Raw genomic sequence first — 16,175 nt, forward strand, 5'->3', positions numbered from 1 at the left:
GCTTCATAGAAGCAGTCCCTGAATGCTACAACTTATGTAAGTTCAGAAGAGAATGCAGGTGTTGCTGTGGCTTTTAGAAATGAAAAACTTTTGCGCTTTTGCACCTAGTTTTTTTTTAACTCAAGAAAGTGACTTCCAATTCTAGTGAAGTCTTATCTTCCAGCAAGAAGAGGTAAACAAATAAAAATAAATAATAAAAAAAGTTTTTCCAATGCAAAATAATCTGCATTCCATTTACACTTTATATGTTATCATTCTCTTCCTGTAGACTGGGTCTGTAGTAGTATGATGAGGTGTTGATATTTGCATTCTGTTTAATGTGTGATTTTTAGAAAATTAATAAAAAGAAAGTTTATTTAACAACTTCATTGAATTTATTGCTATATTGGTAAATGGGACTAGTGTTTATGTGTTAATACAAAACAGTTCAATAGATAGTGAATTTTACTTTTATAACTTCTTCCTTTATCCAACATATCTCTTAGCACCTGGGAAAAAGTGTAGGTGTTGATCTTGCAGTCTTCTGGAAAACCGAAATTATCAAATTTATCTGTAAATAATCCCATATATACTTGGGCTTGTACAAGTAATCGTTTCTGGAATAATCCTAGTAGTTCTGTAAAAGAAACATGAGTTTAATTTTGCATTTTAAATAGTTTTTAGGTGCTTCAAACCTTCCTGTGTATTCTGTGGACTGCAGTAATGCAGGGACAAACATTTTAACTGGTCCAGTTATACACGTACAGAATATAAAGAAAGACCAGATACTGAAAGCAAGGATTGAAATACTTGTAAGTATTCATTGTGTTGTTTGTATGAACAAAAGATTGAAAACAGTTTCTTTTACTGTCTCGCTAGTGTACTGAAGTCTGTTATGAATCAACTTCCAAAAGTTACTGTTTTAGTTACTGTAAGCCTGATAATCAAGTGGCTGCCCTTTTTCCTCTCTAGGAAATCATAAAAAGGCAGAGATTTTTTTCTGTTTTTTCTTCAACTCTTACTCTATTTCTGAAATCCCTGGAATGTTTCAGAAATGTACATTATTTCTGGGATTGTTCTTCTCCCTGGATCCTCCTGACAAATTGCCTTCATTGCATAAACATTTAGACCCAGGGTAGGTGTGGTAAAACATCCCTCAAAATTTCAGTGAAGAAGGATATATTTTTTCAAAGGTTAAAGAATTAGTAGGTTTTTGTAGCATTTCAATCTTAAATCACTTCATGTTTGAATTTTTAAATGCTGTTAAACATCCCAGTTCTCTGATAGTCAGGAGAGCCACACTGCTGGAGAAAATAAGACCTGTGGTGTTTTACCCTGAAAAATGTGTAAACAAATACTAATATGTCAAGATATGACAGGATACTTATGATTACTCTTAAGGAGTATTTTGTAAATTGTATAACATAGTACTTTTGGAATGAGAACGTTTTCTAAATAGCTAGCATCAATTCTTGTATCTGTTAAAAGTTGTAAGTATTGAGATATATTCTTTTGATTTACTTTTGACAAGTCAAGCTGATTTCATGTTTGGACACATGGTAACACCTGGTAATCCAGAGTAGTGCCATAAGCTATTATATGGTATTTATTCATATATATATTTATTATCTTAATTATTTTTTCCCCTTGTATAGAGTTGTAAAGATGTGCCACCAGTGGAAAAGATTATTAAACTTCTTCCTAGCAGTCGTGTTGCAAGAATACAGATCTTAAGCATGGATGGACAAAAAGCTATTCAAATTAAACATCAGGATGAAATTAATTGGGTTGCTGGTGATGTCATGCGCAACCTTATATTTCAGATGTATGATGAAGGCGAAAGAGAGATAAACATAACTCCAGCTGTGGCAGAAAAAATCAAGGCAAGTACTTTTGAGTAAACAGCAACATAGTATAGGGGAGAGATACAATGCTGGTTCTCTAAAATCCATAGAGACAAGACTACAAAATAACATTCCTCAAGACTGTATTATTAAACGTGGGAACTTCACTCTCCACTTCATAATTTTTTTTAAATAATTTTATTAAAATTGTGTCCTTAATGAGATAAAGACATTTAATGAAATGTTAAATAATGCCTCAGGGTAGTATTATGAAAAGCAGGTTAGTGATTTCCAGTGCTTCTCCTAAACACGATAAAATGTTTCCAACACAGTTATGATTCTTCAGATCTGTGTTCTTTTCAACATTTAGGAATTTTGAATAGGCATGGTCCTTGATGAAGATTTGCTTACCTATCTTATCCATCTGTGTACATATATGGAGCCTAATACAAAGGTAGAGCTCCACCAAATATGTGACTCTTTCTTTTGGTGAGGTTTTTCAGAATCAGATCTTTCCTAACTCAAGAAAGTGAGGGAAACTTAATGTATGTTTTCTTTTATTTGGCGGGTGTTTTTGTTTTGGTTTTTTTTAGAGTAATTTTCTGTATTTGGGAAGGTAGCTTTGGTTACTGTTGGAAAGTGCACAGACTTTCCATTGAAAATTCCTATTGCCTGTATGTTACTTCAGCATATTTAGAATGACCACATGTGCATTAGGTAGCTAATCATTAATAATTTAGCATTTGATTAATTTAAGAAATTTTAATTTTAGGTTAACTGGACACCTAGAATTAACAGAGAACAGTTGATTCAGGGATTATTACCTGATGTAAAAGTACCAACGACAGTAAAAGATGTACGTTACTGTCTGATTACTTATCTTGATGACCATGTGTCTTTGGAGAGTGCATTCACAGTCAGGTCTGTTCATTTGAAATACTTTTTTATGAATTACATTGTTGGCAAAGGATTGCAGAACTGTCTTTTGGGGTAAAAAAACTTTCTACAGAAGCTGAAATAATGAAAGCAGTTGAAAAATTAGCAGGGGAATGTAGGTTGGGGGCAGATTGTAGGTTGGTTATGCAGATTGTTTACTGATGAGAACATTACCTGTGTGCAATACTCCATCATGATCTGTTTGTATTCAGCCCTATAATCACTTTTGTAAGTAGACATACACTGAAAGAGATTATTGCCATCTTTGAAAAATTTCAGTAAAGATTAGCTAATAGGATAACTAGTCTTACTGAAAAGTCAGGTCACTGATGGCCAAAAAGAAATATAACTATTAAGTTAGTTGTTACCCTTACAGAGGTTATTACTTTGAAGCCAAAGGTAGTGCTTATCTAGTGAAATGCTGGACGCCTACACTGGTATCTCAGTCCAGTGAGTGGCAGACTGTAAATTGAACTTTAAAATTGCCTGTTTATCGTTCTTAGTGAGTCTAGACCGTTAGCTCTACTTATTTTACCTTTTGTAAAGTTTGTTAACATGACTCTGATTGTAAATGACTTTATTGTATTTCATGTGTCCTTAATAGGTTAAAATTCAGTAACTGGTTCACAACACACTGATGCCAGGGGTAAATTTGCAGTGATTTGACATTCTGCAGATTTGCAGTAGAAAAATATTACATGACCAAACATTAAGATTCTTTAGAATATTGGGAGCGTAGTGCTTGTAAAAAGCTGTCCATGATGCAGCACTGTCAGAGAAATATTTTCAGTTAAGTAGTATTTTCTGTTTTCTTTTATGAAGAGCAGAAAAGTAGACTGAATGTTCTTGAAAGGAAGTAGAACAGTGGATTGATTTATTGAGTATTTTTAATACATTTTTTTGTTTGTTATTGAAAAGCAGTCTCAAGTCAGAGAACTTATATTTAGGGATTATTGTATTGTTGTCATAAAAACTAACTGGGTACCATTCTAATGAGATTTTTAAAGATCTCAATGTAACTTTTAGCTTAGAACACACAAAAGGAATAAAAAACATTGTATTGGATAATTCTTAAATAACTTACAGATGTCAGAAAACTCTTAAACATATGGGGACCCAGCACATAATACACTTACAGTATATATTAACCTTTGTCAAATAAACAACAGTGATGGCTGAGGTTGTTATAAAATATCCCAGAAATTATTTTTAAGAGAATAGTAATAGACGTAGTAATAGGCATAGTTCAGGCTGATGACTTCTGCTGTATCATAGCAAAAAAGGAAATGGAAATCTGATTTTCATTTTTTATGGTTGTTCATCTTCTCCATATTTGTAATGTCCTGGTTTTGTTTTGCTTTTAAGGAAGAACTGTATCACTAAAAATTTTAAGCTATGTTAGTTGTAATCAGGTCCTTAAGAAGTCAGCAAATACTTTTGTAGTAAGGGAAACTGTGATATGTGTATCGGGATTTATGTTGATATTCTAGTTGGATTTTCAGTAATAAATATATTTTAATATGTAGACAATTATATGTTACTTTGGCTTAGAGGTGTTGGGGATGTTGTGGGTTTTGGTTTTTTTCAAGATTTAAAATACTCCAGACATGAATTCTTCTTTGTCTGGCTAATGATCTGACCTATGGTAGAATATTTTGAGGCAACTTATTACAGAGAAGGTAAAAATCTCGTAACATTGCCATGGTTTGTTATGTAAGCAGTGTGAAAGCTGCTATGCAACTTGTGTGCACATGAGGCTTGATCTTCTAAATAGGTGCAAGAGTAAAGTAAAACAAAAAAAAGTCTGGCTGCAAATGGGTGATAACTGCTGTATGCTTTATCATGCCTGCTATTAGAAATTATAACCTTCATGAGAATGATTGTAAGTCAATTTTTATATACTGATTTAGACCACTTCCTGATGAACCCAGACACATTAAATGTAAATTAAAAGGAACAAACACACTGCAGTTGGGTGAAGAACTGCAAGGTGAAATTGGTGAGTATTTGCATACTCTTCTATTTCTTGTAAGATACGTTTCTTTTTCTTTGCTGTTTATTAGACTGTTATGTATACAAATGTCATCAAGAGTGAATTATCTTCTACTGCTTTAACATAAAAATCAGGTTGACTTTCTCATTCATGGAAGGATGATCAGATTTCTCTAATTGCCATTTTACAATTCTGGAGTTACTCTCCGATAAAATTTGCCTCTTAGTTTGTACACTGGGACATTCAACACTGAGTTCAAATTGTTCATCATTTTTGTTTGGTTCCTGTATTCTGAAATCTTACAGGCCATAACAACATTTAGACTGTTTCAAATTCATGGACTTCAAAGTGAAACATTTCAAGGTTAACTTTAACCTGAGAGGAAGGAATGTTAGGGATCTATCTTTGTGTTCTCCTTCCGTTTCTGTATGCAGTTGCTACATAGCATAGTAAGAAATTTAAAATTCTCACAGTATTTTGGGACATTAAAAGCTTGTTTGTGAGCGAAGAAAAGCGCGTAGGACAAACTAGCAGGCTGGAAGACAGCTTTCAATTTTAAGATTATATGGATACTTTTGATACTGACAAGATGGGGGAATCCTATCAATGTATATAAATACTTAAAGGGAGGCTGTAAAGAAAATGGAGGCAGGCTCTTTCCAGTGGTACCCAGTGACAGGACCAGAGGCAATGGGCACAACCTGAAACAGAGGAGGTTCTCTCTGAGCATCAGGAAACACAAGGGTGACCGGACACTGGCCCAGGTTGCCCAGGGAGTTTGTGGATTCTGCATCCTTGGGGATATTCAAAAGTTATCTGTACATGGTCCTGTGCAACCAGCTCTAAGTGGCCCTGCTTGAGCAGGGGCGGTGGACCAAGTGACCTCCAGAGGTCCCTTCCAACCTCAGCCTTTCTGTGATTTAGTGATGTTCATGTAAATTTTCTCTGTATTTTGTTTATGTTGTATAAATTTATATCCTGTATGTTGTATAATGTTTCATTAGAGCAGCTGCTAAGGTAGTCATCTTAATAATAATTTTAATCATCATCTTTTTTAACAGATGTAATGATTACAGATCAGTATGGAAATCAGGTTCAGACAGTGACATCTGCGTGTGTAAATTCCCTAGGAGTTTCTGGGCCTGGACTTGATAAATCAAATTTGAAAATAACTTGGCAGGTATTTATAAGATGCCATATAGTTTATTTCTCTGGGGCCTTTGTGTGGTAATTGTCTTAATTCTGTCGCACAGAAATGAATCAAAACCATGGAAAGGTAGACAAATTAAACACTAGTTGGTAAGGTGTGAGAAGATAGAGACTTAGAGCATTAAAATCAGATGATCCTGTTCTAAGGAATACAGCAACATCCATTAAAAACATTATCACTGCTGCAGCTATACAATGTGGGGGCCAGTTGACTTCATGCTTGAGTCAGGTTGGCTTTGTTTCTAGTCTTTTGTTCTGTCTTTTCTTCGAATTTGTTTTTAGTCTTTTCTTCTGTGTTTATGGTGACACAGTGGATTTTATGACCTTTTGAAGAACCTTGTAGAATAGACTAATGATATTGTCTGCCATAGTTTGATTTTAAATATCTTCTATACCTTTTAAAATATGTTAGATATAACTAAGTTATACATAACTCTTATTCTCTGAAAAACAGATTTCTAAGAAATGCTTGAGTTTGAAATCGATCACTTCTTACACAAGAAGTCCATTTAAATCTAACAATTGGAATAGAACTTGTAATTTAATTTTTAGTGCACTGTCTCACAGTAAAAACAGCAATTAGTGTCTAGCAGGCATTAATACTAAATACAATATTGAAAAAATAGATTATGCTTCTCTGTATTTATTCTTGATAAATCCTTTTTATTTCTCAATAGGAAAGTACTCTAACAATGAGAGTAAAAGGTATTCGCTATAAACCTTGTTTACTTGGGAGCAAAGAATTGTGCTTCGCTTGGCGTGAATTTTCTGACTTTCTCAGAGTAAATTTAACTGCAGGATCCCCTGCTAAATTGCAGTTTGTGGACTGGCCAGAGTTAGAAAAGGTAAGTTGAACAGTTTTGGTTTGGAAGAAAACAATGGGGTCACTAATCAGCAGGTCTTTTACTTCCAGAACTTTTTGGAGCACAGGATGCAAAGCTGAAAACTCTTGATTTCTTAGTATTGATACTTCTAAAAACTGTGAGAAATGACAGCTCTAGAAATGTATAATGTTCTGTACAGGACTGTAGAGATGTCTGATATACCTACCTACCTACCTACCTATAGTATAATGCATTTGTATCTCTTCCAGCCTGTTGCAGTGATTAATGGTAGAGAATTGCAGAAGCCCCTTATTGTTCAGCTGTGTGATCAATGGGGAAATCCATCTCCCGAACCTAACATCAAAATCAACATTACAAAGAGTAACAGCTTAAGGGTAAGCATAGGCCTTATTATGTGAACTTTAACACAATTTTTATTGTCTTATCTATATTATCTTCTTAATTTTTCAAGACATTTTTGGAAAAGTGAGTAAAATATTGTAAGGACACGAAATAATTATTAATCTCATATAATATTAGTGTAAGCGAGTAATGGAAATGGTTCTCAGGACAGATTGCTTAGCTCCCTTGCATTATAACAGTCACAGATATAACAGAATTCCTAAAGTAGAGTGTCCAAGTATAATTAGTATACATTCTGGATCTTCTACTGAACCTTTTTCCAAATTCTGCATGCACATCACCCCAACCCATCTACCACTTGATCTAAGGTAATTTACTGAAGAGTAATAATAATGATGATATGGTCCAAACTGACAACCAAATAAATTTTATCTGGTGGTTCTCTGATTGTGGTTCCTGAGTGTGTGACTTACGGTCTGTATGTGAAGCTCATCAACAGGTTTCCTCCCTGCTCGATTATCCCTGTGAAAAGCACTGGCAGTGTAAACTAAATTGAAAGAATAAGGATGCAAATCTAACCCAAATTTAGGTGATTACTGTCTTTTCCATGAGTGAGGTACGAGTTTCAGATGGTCTGCGCATTGGTCTGTATGACAGAATACTCCATTCATTAAAATTTTTGTTCTTGTTATTGGGAAAAAAGAAAAGTCAAATTGTCAAACGTTCCCAAGTGTCAGTGCAGTTATATTGAACATGTACATTATCGGTACAGGATATATTCATCCACCTCTGAACATCACATTTTTTCATGCAGGGCTGGTGGTGGTCCCTTTTTGTTCCTGCTCGCCATGCATTTGTGTCTCTCAGTTCTCTCAGAACACACAGCAGCCAAGAACTTTCTTTTGTTCACCCCTGAAGAACTGTGCCACAGAGCTCACCTTTCCCCCCAGTTTTACTATACAACTATTACTTATTTCTATGAGGGTTTTTTAAAGGAGATTTCTTTATATCTTGATCAGTCTTCTTCAGGCACTTTTGAATCTCTTGACATAGAAGCCTACTTCATAGTTGGGATATTTTTTTTGTTTGCCCCAACTACTGCATTTATAGTGGCAGCTGCAACTCCTTGGGGCTTCTGGTTATGTTGCTCTTGAGAAAACGTACAACCTTGACAGTATCATTGTATGGTTGTGTTGTCTGATCAAAGAGATGTGGTGGCATGCTGTGTCTTTTCAGATATTATGCCTTCCCCCAGGGAGGACCAACAGCATGTCTTAAAAAGTCTGCATGCCCTTTATCCAAGTGATATGTGTACAGGAGAAAGTCTTCTGAAAGCCAAGGCAGATCATTGTGATAATGTGTTTATTACAGTGTACTCTCCCAGAACTTAACACTGGTATCATTTTTAAGAGTTACTTTCATACATCAGCAGAGCAACCAGCTGCATATTTGCTGAACTGACATCAGATCAGTATTCATGAGTATCTTGGAGAACCTCTTTAGAGAACTGCCTTGCCTTGGCATTTCAAATAGGTTGTATGCACAGTGTCCCAGAGGAAGCTTCTGGGAAGTGCAATTCTCAGATAAGCTCTTTGTCTGTATTTCACATCCCGTCCTCTTAGTCTCTTAAGCCTGATTTTCTGCAGTTGCAGCATCAATTTCCTGTATTCCATTCTCTCTTGTACAGGTCCAAAACTAAACGTGTATGACTGAACAGAAACACTCTGAACTCATATGCAGCTCAGTAGTGAAAATGCACATTTTACAGTTCCTGTAAAAACTAAAACTTTCCATTCTGTGGTGTACAGTAATTTCAAATACAGACTTATTTTGTTGAGTTCAGTATACTCTTCAAAAAAGTGTATGAAATGTCTGGCAGTTTTCTTAGTATACTCTTACAATGCTGCCTTCCATATAAACCATTAAGCACACATTTTTTGCCATTGCTTAGTGACATGGTAGGATAAATTCATGCTCCCATAGCTGATCCATTAAGAATCAACTTTCACCATTTTTTTTCCTAAAGTAGTTTAATTCTTTTAATTTACTGAGATGAGATTTGGTAAAGGAAATGGTTTTGGAAGAAGATTGCCCACTTCAATTATAACAAAAACATTGTTTTGTGTAAGTGGACACTAGACACTTAGTCTCCTGAAATTTGAGCTGAAATAGCAAAGGGAAAGCAATTTAACGCCAAACACTCTTCAAATAATGACAAACATTTGCACCACATTGTTGCTTTATATCATCAATAAAAAAGTTGATTTATCTCATTAGAGAGGAATATTTCATTACTCAGAATGTATCCATGGCTTCCTTTGCTGTCCTCCAAACTTTAAAACTGCTATCTGGGGTCCTTTTGAAACATTGGTAAGCTATTTCTCAGGTAAAGCTAAGGCAGCATGCACACAAATTTGCAGAAGAAATAGCTTCTGCTTACTTTAAGAGTGTATTAGTATTCTTTAAGATTCACACCTGTTTCTATGAGAGGATAGGCATTCCCTGCCTGCTACACTGGAGCCTGTAGTTTCAAAAGGTTGTGGTTGATGAGGAAAGTGAAGTGATAGTTTCTCTGCCATTTAATGTGTAAAGGCAAGTATGATGTAAATCATAAGATTTTACTTTCAGTGCCACAACGACAGGGTGCACATAGAAAACATACCTTGAACACCAGTGAGTTAGAGGGGAGTTATTTTCTGGCAATGGGATTCAGCGAGAGTTCCTTTAAGTCAATAGTAGAATGTCCATTGACTTTAAAGGACTTCGAGTCAGAGCTAGTTAATGTGCTAGATCAATAGGAGATGCATAAGGCATTTGTGTTATTATCCTAAAACAACACTGACAATAAGTTATCATTATTATTTCAGTCAAGAGAACATTTTTATTGATTAAAGTAGTTAAAGTAGGTATTTGTTTAAACTGCAAATCTAAAACTACAAGATATATGTGTACAAGTACTTAGAGAAGGTGCGTACCATGCATGGGTACATACCAGAAGAAGAATAGTTATGATAAGGATTAGACAATAACATGAAGAATAGTTGTGATAAGATAACGATTAGGCCATGCCTTTTCTTTTTTTCTACGTGTCAAAATAATATAGAGGTAAGCTTTTGAAGTAAATTGATGTCTTGTATGAAATATTATGGTAGTTAGAAACCAACAGTAAAGGGCAAATTAAAAAGCAGACATTTTATGCATACTTATATAATCTTGTAATATCACTTTGTTAAAAAATGTAAAAATAAGCTGTGAAAATGTACGGACCTCGGAGCACAATTAGAGGAGCTACCTCTGTGTTTCCCCAGCACTGCAATAAAGAAATGCCTGCTTATCTGCAACTGCGTAGATAAATTTTGTCGTGATTGCAACCCTGTCAACATAGTGATAAAAGAAATAACATTAATAAAATATTTTAACATTTTAATGGACAAAAATATCCCAGTTGAGATAGAATTATTTTCTTCAAAAAACTGGCATAGAAAATTCTGAAACCTCTTAATATTGTATTCTTAATAGTGTAACTTTCTTTAATTTAAAGTGCAACAATACAAAGAAGCTAGTGCTCAAATGGAAAGACAGTATGCAGGCAAATGAGAGAAACATTTTATTCTAAGACTTGATACTACTTCTGTGTCATTGAAAGAATAAAAAAATTTTTTTTTGACAGATTGCTTCTTCAAGCCAGCAACATAAAACAGATGAAAATGGTAGGGCTAACCTGGGAGTTTTTAGTATTCATGGACCTAGGTAAGTAGTGAAAACTGTAGGGGAAAAAAAATTAATTCTGAGATGTCGCTTGCTAGGTGTGTTTAAGCTGCGCATTTCATAAAGTACCTACCAAGAACTAATCTAGAGCTAAGGTCAAACATTTGTTATTTATATGCTGGTGGAAAGCCAGATACTGAGCTTTAAGAAATTAAGTGCTTAACTAAATAAAATTTAATAGCTGCTTCTTTTGGTCTCCTGAGAAGCTGCTGCTCTAAGTTGCTGAATCTTGTTTTTTCTGGTCATGGTAAAACAAAGCTTATAATTGTCAACCTGTACCTAGTGCAGATGGTGTCATAAACCACTTAAAATATTTGAAATGTACAGCCTTTGGATGATCAGATCCAGACGCTATGCTCTCAAAGATGGTATGCATTTTAGGAGTGTTGAAACACCATTTCTTCTGGGTGCTAGCCATTGTTTTAAAGGATTAGGTAAAGTGTCCAAATGAATTTTAAATATATATATATATGTTTTTTATTATTTGCAATAGATCTAATGAAATCTCATTTCCTGCAGATCTGTGTCCTGTGGCTCCTGCTTCTTCATATCAGTCACTCCCCTTACACTCATATGTCCCGTCTGACTTTTCAAATTCATTATTTCTTTATCTTCATCCTGTTCACACTTCTGCTACCCACTCCCTGTGTCCCTGAGCTTTTCTTGCAAGACTAGGTTGGCTTTAGGTAGCTTAGAAGCTAGCAATAAGTGCTTGTTCTTAAACTTCTGAATTATTTCATGGCAGTTAATATTTTGCATTCGTATCTGCAGGATTTGACCCATAATATTTTTTGTTTGGAAGAAAATTATTTCAAATGCTGTTGATGGTGCTTAGTGTATTTATAATGCCTACATCTTGGTAGAATGATGACGAATATTAGTTATTAATATGTTACTGAAGGTTAGAAATGGGTGTTCTCACTGGTAATATCGTACTATTTATAGCATATTCAGAACTGGCTGGGGAGTACAGCATCTGTGCAGTTAAATGCTATATTCCCAGTTTTGTTTAAAAGCTTAAATTTCAAGTTTTTAATGCTGTAAAGAAAATGAGCTATTCTATAGCAATGAAGTCATTATATATTTGCAATACACTTTGCTAGATGTGAGTTGTACGTGGGTGCAGTCTTTGGAAACCGTCAAAGCAGGATGCTTCTCAGACAGTGTTTTTATTACCTGTGCTTGCTTTCTACCTTACTGTCTTCTGTTACTTAAAGCTGTTGTCGCTAGTGTGTTATAGACAGGCAATGAAAAATGATAAAGCTAATGAAATATTAAAGCAAAAATAAAATTTATGAGCTAATATTGTAAGAATATCTTAAACTTACGGTTTTATTTGTCTAACTTTGCATTAACACTTCCATTTTTCTCTTCCTTTTATGACTGATAACTTCTAGATACCTTTTTATCATGCTTTTCGTGTAAATGATTCAGACTTGAAGTCTGTTAAAAATTGTCTTTTCAAAAGAGATATTTTGTAACAATATTTATGATTTCTGTATATTTCAGGGGAGAGCACACTTTACAGCTTAAAGCCTCATATGGCAAGAATATGTTAGATTGTCCTGTAATCACATTAAATGTCCTGCCCGATCCTGAGAAACCTGTCCGCTTGAATGTTAAATATGACAAAAATGCTTCCTTTCAAGCAGGAGGTACCTTCCCTGGTAAGTATAACGTTTCTTTTGTGAAACAAATCACTTGAGCTTTTTACACCTATGAAAAAATATTTTGATGGTTCTTTTGGTGTAGTTTCTTACTTTTTCTCTCTGTTTTGTCTCAGTTCTTTGTAACAGCCATATCTGAGATGCCTCTGTAACACTTGGAGAGAAAAGATATGTACATCACCCTTGGAAAGTATTTCAAAAGACCTCTTACTAATTTGTTCTAATCTGTCTGTAAATGGTGAAACTACAGAATCTCTTCACCTTAGTGAAATACCGTATTTCAGTTTTTGATCTTCCCAAAAGATGATTTGAGCTAGTTCATGCGTGTTTTCCTTTGTCTCACTTTCTGTGCAATAGTAACAAAGGAGGCAACTGTGAAATTATAAGCCAACTGTGAACCCAGAGGAACCAAAAAGTGATCAGAATTATGGCAGGAACAGTACAAAATATTCTTCTCTCTTGCTGTATTCTCTCACAAAAGGATGATCTTTGCTTTCTAACTAAGGCTGCTGAGTCATTAAAGAAAAAAAGCCATCTCATGTTTTGTAACATAGTAGTATTCACAATAAGGAAAACAGATAAAGAAGAGCAAGTTATGACCAGGAGGAAACATCTTCTGCAAAAAGATGCTTTTCCCTATAAGGAAACTTTGACATGAATAAGAGATCCATACTAATTCCATTAATTCAGGAAATGAAAGTCGTCTTTACAATAACCATCATGCAGATACAGTTCTTGAATTTGCCAGTAAAGTATGTAAATTTGCTAGCCCTTCTTCCTGAATATTTTAATTTGCAGTATCCAGATTTGCACTATGAAACCTGATACAAAGATATTCCTCAGAAACGTGAAGTCCTGTCTAAATAAGTTAAATATAAAGCAAGTAGATTCTGTCACTTTACATATAATATCACATTAAGGAAGACAAAAAAAGACTTCAATAACAATTCAGTGAAATTAAAAATAAAGAAAACCATTTGAGACTTGGGAAACCTGCTGTGTTTTGTCAGTCATACCTGTGAAGAAGAGTAAGGTAGTTTCCAAACTACTTTTTTTCCTCATTTGATCCCTTCCTTGGTTTGAAAAAAATAAAAATAAAAGTCACATTTGAATCTTCAGTAGATGACTTTTAGACCTATTTGATGAAATAAACACTAACAAATTTCCTATACTGAGTGGTATTCACTTTAGAATTATAAATTAATTTAGTCATGAAATTGCTAAGTAACTAACTCTGAAACGCTAACCCTATTTAATGTGGCCTTACAAATGTGTTTGAAGGAGCTGACAGCTGTTTAAATGTGAGTGATCCTGCTGATAGAGGCTACTTGGTTTCTTAGAGACCTTTTGGCAAGTTCCTTAGCCAAGGGCTCCTTAAGTAAGCTGTTTCAGAACTCCATCCTTCCTATACTTCAGTCTTTTCCTTGCCTTTAGGTGAACTTAAAACCAAGAAAATTGTCCATCTGAGGAGTGTTTTCAGTTCTTGCAGTTTCACAGCAAGCATCTGAATTTTCCTCACCTATTCTCTCTACTCCTTTGTAAATACTTCTGGATTGATGATAAGCATATCTCAAAGGTGACAAAAATCAGAAAATCTGTTTCATACAAATCCATTTGTTGTATCCCAAGCCTGTATGAAATATCTGCAACATCTATTTAAAATTTAGAACAAACTATTTATTTGTGGTACTAAGAGTTGAGAAACAGAATACTTCCCACAAATATGAGGTCTATGGTGTGGGGCCTTGTTTCTTAACCAAAGAAGGTTCATACTCAAAGACAGTAATTCTACTGTTGTAGCTTGATGAGGCTACATTTTTATGGAAAGATATTTTTGTTCTTTAAAATACTCCATAAAATGTTACGAACTTGACTTGAAACTTAGTTTTGCCTAGAGTAAGCATATTTTAGTTTTTCTTAAAGAAAGCATACTATAGAATCATAGAATCACAGATTGGTTTGGGTTGGAAAGGACCTGTAAAGATCATCTAGCTCCAACCTTCCTGCCAAATAGTAGTGTGTAGTATAAATCAACCAGGTTTTGAGAGAGGAGGAGAGTCCTTTTTGTTACAGTGTGGCTTATGGGGGGGGGAAATGGTGTTGGTACAATCTCTTTGTAACTACTGTGCCTTTCTGTCAAGTAGTTCAATGGCTAAAGCACTTGTGAAGGAAGAGGGACATGTGAAGGAAGAGAGATATCTGGATTTCCTGTCCTTGAAGGAAGGAGTCAGCTACTTAACTAGCTATTGATTATTCTTGCCTGAGAGCAAGAAGAAGCCTGACTTGCTATAGCCTTGCTATTTTGATAAGAATGATAATCTGGAAGAGGCAGACTTGAAATTTGAGCGTTTTTTTAAAGCAGTCATTAGATAAAGTAGATGGGTTTTTTTCCTAAGCATTGTTACCTGGTCTAATTACAGGGCCTGGGAGAGGGTTTCTGTATCTGGTTTTTAATTTTTTCGTTGTTTGGATTCTGGTTGGATTGCGGGTTTTGTGTGTTTTTCCTCATAAATTGTGGGAGACACACAAATTCATGGAGTTCAGTCTTCTTAACTCTGAATAAGAATGATCTTGAAAAATTACTGTCTTTAATTCTACAGATTTTATGGTTAGTGTTCTTTCTGAAGATGACAACATTATTAAAAACATTAATCCAGCACGGATTTCTATGAAAATGTGGGAAGCACAGGGCAGTGGACCTAGGATATCAACTGATGTAAGTCATCACAAAGCATTTCCGAAATTGCTGTCAAAATGCCGGCATGGGACAAACATATCTGTAGTAGAAAATTTCCTTCATTTAACTTAGATCAGTATCCTATTCTAGATTTTAAATAACAAGTATTATATATTAATAATAGTTGTTTATCAATACATGTCCTGTTACAAGTTGTTAGGTTGTTCAAATGTAAAGACTATAGTAAGGACAAAAATGTTATTGCTCTGCAGAAGCTAACTAATGGCAGAGAGACTATTAAAAGTTGCCACTCTGAATTTTGCAAAGAAAAGCCTTGAAGAATTAAGAATATGAAATTAGTGTCTAGATTATAGGTGATCGCATTGAATTACTGTATGCTATCAGTACTGCAAATCATTAAAAGTTGATAACATATTACAAGTAAGGTTCTTTAACTTTCAGTATTTGCATTGAATTTTGTGCATCTTTCTTTCAGACTACAAAATTTTGCTGTAGTAAAGGGAAGGATGACAAGGAAGATGGCTTCTTCTACTTCAGGTATAACAGCATTTATTTTATAATTACTGATGGAACTTACTGTACAAAGTACATAGTTTGAAATGGAAGCAAGAGTTTTGGGTTTTGAAAATAACAATCTGTTATAGAATTGGTATGATACAGTGCTACAAATAGGTAAAAGATAGCCCATCTCCATAACCCTTCCCCTGTTACAAAAGACACAACCAAAAACCCCTCACAGAAAACCCAATACAAAGATTCAAACTAAATTATTAAATTTGGAGATAATTTGTTGTTGTTGCAAATCTAAACATCTCTATGCTGTGTTTCAGTAGCTTTATGAAAATTCATTGAGTGAGAAGTGAAATGAGGCAGACTTGCAGATTTCTGAATAAT

The 16,175-nt window shown here is 34.6% G+C and overlaps 1 protein-coding gene across 1 annotated transcript in view; it reads left to right on the forward strand.

Annotated features, from left to right (window-relative positions):
• Positions 1-629: 629 nt before the first annotated feature.
• LOC104545667 (structural maintenance of chromosomes flexible hinge domain-containing protein 1-like) overlaps positions 630-16,175 on the forward strand; it is a gene marked incomplete at its 3' end in the record, with an annotated part of 29,254 nt that continues 13,708 nt past the window's right edge. The window contains 11 exon segments of the mRNA XM_010190860.1: positions 630-791; positions 1,635-1,862; positions 2,596-2,744; positions 4,670-4,758; positions 5,814-5,932; positions 6,639-6,806; positions 7,055-7,180; positions 10,819-10,898; positions 12,426-12,583; positions 15,184-15,299; positions 15,757-15,818. Coding sequence (XP_010189162.1) covers positions 630-791; positions 1,635-1,862; positions 2,596-2,744; positions 4,670-4,758; positions 5,814-5,932; positions 6,639-6,806; positions 7,055-7,180; positions 10,819-10,898; positions 12,426-12,583; positions 15,184-15,299; positions 15,757-15,818 — 1,457 coding nt within the window.

The sequence above is a fragment of the Mesitornis unicolor genome, unplaced genomic scaffold, assembly GCF_000695765.1.
Source record: "Mesitornis unicolor isolate BGI_N332 unplaced genomic scaffold, ASM69576v1 Scaffold9858, whole genome shotgun sequence".
NCBI lineage: Eukaryota > Metazoa > Chordata > Aves > Mesitornithiformes > Mesitornithidae > Mesitornis > Mesitornis unicolor.